Source organism: Penaeus monodon, chromosome 7 (genome assembly GCF_015228065.2).
Source record: "Penaeus monodon isolate SGIC_2016 chromosome 7, NSTDA_Pmon_1, whole genome shotgun sequence".
Classification (NCBI taxonomy): Eukaryota; Metazoa; Arthropoda; class Malacostraca; order Decapoda; family Penaeidae; genus Penaeus; species Penaeus monodon.
This window is the reverse complement of record NC_051392.1, coordinates 44,843,439-44,848,438: the sequence shown is the minus strand read 5'-3', so window position 1 is coordinate 44,848,438 and position 5,000 is coordinate 44,843,439. Positions and strand designations below refer to the sequence as shown.

The 5,000-nt window shown below is 35.2% G+C and overlaps 1 protein-coding gene across 1 annotated transcript in view; it reads left to right on the top strand.

Moving 5' to 3' along the window:
• Positions 1-1,438: 1,438 nt before the first annotated feature.
• The window catches only part of LOC119575372 (protein KRI1 homolog), a gene marked incomplete at its 5' end in the record, with an annotated part of 10,156 nt that continues 6,594 nt past the window's right edge, over positions 1,439-5,000 (top strand). The window contains 1 exon segment of the mRNA XM_037922944.1: positions 1,439-1,544. Within this exon segment, the coding sequence (XP_037778872.1) occupies positions 1,439-1,544 (106 nt within the window).

Below are 5,000 nucleotides of genomic sequence, written 5' to 3'. Positions count from 1 at the left end.
TTTCCCTTTGGTTTTCTGGGGCACTTCCCGCCCGGGGGGGGGCACAGCTGTTTCCCCCGGGTACCCCCCCCCCAGGGGTTTTTTCGTTTCGCCGAAGGTAGGTCTGACCCAGGGTCAGCAGCTGCCTAAAACCAAACTCCTTGATTAATGGGTGTCACCCCGGTCGGGTTTTTTTACTATTTATTAATGTCCCTGCCTAGCCAAAACCCTTTATTAATGGGTGTCACCCCCGGGTCAGGTAGATTTCCTATTTTTGATTCACAGTAGATCTATATAATTTTTAAGGATAAGATGTGTGATTAAAAGAATAAATGCTCTTATATTTGTAATAATATTTTTTTGGCTCCCCCCTTTTTTATTATCCCCAATTTTTTGTATAGTTAAAATGCAGCATCATGTCTAAAAATTCTAAAGGTTTTTATGGAGAAATAAAATTTATCCCACGGGGGTCAAAAAAACAAAAATGTTTTGTTTGGGAGTAACTTCAGTACTTTTTTTTTTAGGGGGAGAAAAATTTAAATTTTGGTGGGGAAATTTTTGATACTCTAAAAGGTTTTCCAAACCAAACACTTTTTTTCTTCCCCCCCAATCATCCCCCCCCCCCCTTCCCCACCAAGGGATCCCAATCCACTTAGTAGAGCTATATCTCCAATGCAATCTCCCGTGCTAGCCTATAGACTTTAACCCCGCCCTTGCTACCCCTATTAATATGTTCTGGGAAATGGCCCCCCCTCTCTCCTCTCTCTCTCTCTTTCCCTCTCTCTCTCTCTCCTCCCTTCTCTCTCCTCCCCTTTCTCTCCTCTCTCTCTCTCTCTCTCTTCCCCTCTCTTATTCAATTTCTCTCTCTCTCTCTCTCTCTTTTTCTCTCTCTCTCTCTCTTTTCTTTTCTCTCTCTCTCCCCCTTCTTTTTTCTTTCTCCCTCTCCTTCTCTCTCCTCTTTTTCTTTCTCTCTTCTTCCTCTTCTCTTTTTTTTTTCTCTCCTCCTCTCTCTCTCTCTCTCTTTTTTCTTTCCTCTCTCTCTCTTTTTCTTTTCTCTCTCCTCTCCTCTCTTTCTTTCTCTTCTCTCTCTCTCTCTTTTTTTTTTTTTTTTTTTTTTTTTTTTTCTCCCTCTCTCTCTCTTTTTTTTTCTCTTTCTCTCTCTCTCTCTCTTTTCTCTCTCTCTCTCCCCTTCTCTCTTCCCTTCTCTTCCCTCTCTCTCTCTTCTCTCTCTCCCCTCCTCCTCTCTCTCTCTCTCTTTTTTCTTTCTCTCTCTCTCTCTCCCCTTTTTTCTCTCTCTTTTTTTTTTTTCCCCTCTCCTCCTCCCCTTTTTTCCTTTCTATATCTAGATATATATATATATTTTTTATATCTCTATATATGTGTTTTATATCTCAATGAATATGTTTTCTGAACTAAGAAAAAGAAAAGAAAAAAAGGCCCCTTGACGACATTGAAAAAGTATTAGACGTGAAACCGAGGCCGAAATCCAGAAGGAAGTATCTACCAGCTCATCGCGATCCTATACAGAGGCAGAGAAGAGGTTTTTAGAACGAAAAAGAAAAATGGTATGTTCTATTTTTATGTTAAACATTTTTTCTATAATCTTTTATTATTTCCAAGTTGATTTTGAACTTTCACAGTGATCTGCAGCTTTTAATGAAATTGGGTGGCACCCCCCCTCCACTCTTTGGAAAGAAGAAGAAAAGTTCATATCTTATGTATAGAATAATTCAAGTTTTGGGTAATATTCAAAAAAATGTTTTTAGTAATTACCTGTATAAAGGAGAATAACAAATTGCATTTTTAATATTTATGATTTTTCACACATCAGGAAATAGAAAAAGGTTTTTATATTTCGGGTTTAAATAGCTGATTGACTTTTTACAAAATTTTTCTCTCAGCTATATTCAATTTTGAAATTGGGGAAAAATTGATTTTTGGGGAAATTTAATTTTTAAAAAAAAAAAACAACAGGAAAAAGAAAAGGGAGAGAGAGGAAAGAGAAAGGAAGAGAGGAGAGAGAAAGAGAAAGGAAAAGAGGAAGGGGAGAGAGGAAAGAAAAAGAGGAGAGAGAGAAGAGAAGGAAGAAAAAGAAGAGAGAGAGAGAGGGGAGAAGAAGGGGGAGGGGAAAAGAGAGAGAGAAAAAAAGGAAAAGGGAAAAGGAAGGAAGAAGAAAGGGGAAAAAAAAAAAAAAAAAAAAAAAAAAAAAAGAGATAAGAAGAAAAAAAAGGGGGGGAAAAAAAAAAAAAAAGGGGGGGGGGGTGGGAAAAAAATTTTTTTTTAAAAAAAAAAAAAAAAAAAAAAATAAAAAAAAAAAAAAAAAAAAAAAAAAAAAAAAAACCCCCCCCCCCCCCCTTTATTCTTAAAAAAAACCCCTTTGGGGGGGGGGGTTTTTTTCTTTCCCCCCCCGGGTTTCCCCCCCTTGGGGGGTTTTTCCCCTTTTTCCCCCCCCTTTTTCCCCCCCCCGGGGCCCCCCCTTTCTTTTTTTTCCCCCCTTTTTTTCCCCCCCCTTTTTTTTTACTTTTTTTTTTAAATTTTTTTTTTTTCCCCCCCCCTTTTTTCCCTTTTTTTTTCCCCCCCCTTTTTTTTCCTACTTTTTGATTCTTCTTCCTTTCTTTTTTTTTTCTTTTTGGGCCCCCCCTTTTTTTTCTTTTTTTCTTCCCCTTTTTTTTTTTTTCCCCTTCCCCCCCCTTTCCCAACCCCCCCCCCTTTTTTTTCCCCCTTTTTCCCCTTTTTCTCTTTCTTTTTTTTTCCCCTTTTTTTTTCCCCCTTCCTTTTTCCCTTATTCCCCCCCTTTTTTCTTTTTTTTTTCCCCCCTTTTTCCTTTTTTTGCCCCCCCCCCCCCTTTTTTGTTTTTTTTTTTTTTTTTCCCCTTTTCCTCTTTTTTTGCTTATTTTAGGCCCGGAGTATAAGTTTGCAGTTTTAAAACTTTTTAGTAAAAAATTTACTATAAGAAAATTAGTTACAATTTATTTTTTGTGAAATTATTTAAATGTTTTTTAAGCCTTTTTTTTTCTTTTGGCGGGGGGGGGGAAAGGGCAGGGGCCCCCTAATTTTTGAAAAAAAAAAAATTATTGTTTTTTAAATAGGAAAAAATGTTTTAAAATTTTGACAAATATTTTGGGATTTTCCTTTTTTTTTATTTTTTGTTCCCCCAAAATATTAATTTTTTTTTTTGACATTTTTTTTTGACAATTTTTTTTTGTCCCTTTTTATTATGAAAATAATTTTTAAAAAAAGGAAAAATTTTTTGATATTTTTAAAGGGGTTTTTTCCCCGCTTAATTATTCCCCTTTTTTTTGGGTTCCCAAAATGAAAAAGATAATAAACAATGGAAATATATCTTGACATATTTGTTTTGGGGTGTTTTTGTAAAATTTTTAATTATCCGTAAATTTTAAAAATTTAAACCCCCACAAAAAAATTTAGAAATCATTTATTTTTATCCCAAAAAATTTTTAATCTTTTGTTTTTAAATTTTTTCAGTATATTTGTACAAATAGTTTTTAATATTGGATAGTAATAGTCAATATTTATTTTACTGGACTAGTATTATTAGTACAGGATAGTATTATTTTCTGGACTAGTATTATTAGTACGGGTTTTTTGTAATTATTTTTAGGACTAGTAATTAATTTTTTATAGGACTAGGATATTTAAGGACTATTATTATTAGTACTAGGACTAGTATTATTAGTACTAGGACTAGTATATTAGTACTAGGACTAGTATTATTAGTACTAGGACTAGTATTATTAGTACTAGGACTAGTATTATTAGTACTAGGACAAGTATTATTTAGTACTAGGACTAGTATTATTAGTACTAGGACTAGTATTATTAGTACTAGGACTAGTATTATTAGTACTAGGACTAGTATTATTAGTACTAGGACTAGTATTATTAGTACTAGGACTAGTATTATTAGTACTAGGACTAGTATTATTAGTACTAGGACTAGTATTATTAGTACTAGGACTAGTATTATTAGTACTAGGACTAGTATTATTAGTACTAGGACTAGTATTATTAGTACTAGGACTAGTATTATTAGTACTAGTGTAAATACCAGTAGTACTACTAGTAGTAGTGTTGGAGAGGCCTAGGGCAGGGTAATGAAGAGCCTAGGCCTTGAGTGGATAGGAGAATCAAACTCAGAGGTGCAGAGTAGGCTCTTCATTTCTCGGCGAGCATGCGGTATAAGTACAATGTGGGAAATATGTCATCCGTGTCCGAGTACACATTGGATGAAAGGCTGTATCCCACTCTACCCCATCGTGGCGAATCAGCGCTGACCTCACTGGCAGCATCCCACTGTTTACCGCAGCATGTGGCTGTTGCCTGCTTGCCAGGCGGTTCACTCGGTGCGGAGGCATCTATGCCGAGTGAGGCTGTGCTGGTGCTGTGTGAAGTGATTGTGGCATCCACCACAGTGATACAAGTAGTACCAGTAGTAGTACTAGTATCTGTATTAGTACCAGGACTAATCCTAGTACTAGTAATTATTAGAATTAATATTAGCCCACTGCTGCCACTGTTGCATTGTTTTGTGGAATGAAAGTAGTATTGAGTGGTAGTACTGGTAGTATTGTTAGGACAAGTAGTAGCAATAGTATTTATTAAAATTACTGGTAATATTAATCCACAAACACAGGAAAATGTGTCCTCTGTAATATTTTGTGAATTTTTTTCTACACACAGTTCCACAAGCCACCAAAGAATGACTTTGCAGTCCATGTGACCCCACCTGATTTCTTCTTTACCTGTGTTTTCTGGGTTTTAGTTCTTTTCTTTTAATGCTATCAATATTAATTATATTATTATTATAGACTTTATAATTAATGTAATTGACATTACTAACGGTATTATAAAGGAAAAGAAAATATTTTTGACAATCAAGGAAAAGGGTAAATAGGTGAGATAGGTAGTACTAGTAATTGGCTCATTGATTACCAAGTACATGTGGAGGCTTCATTGTATTTTACCAAGTTAGTGTGGATTGGATTCTGTTGTTTATATTC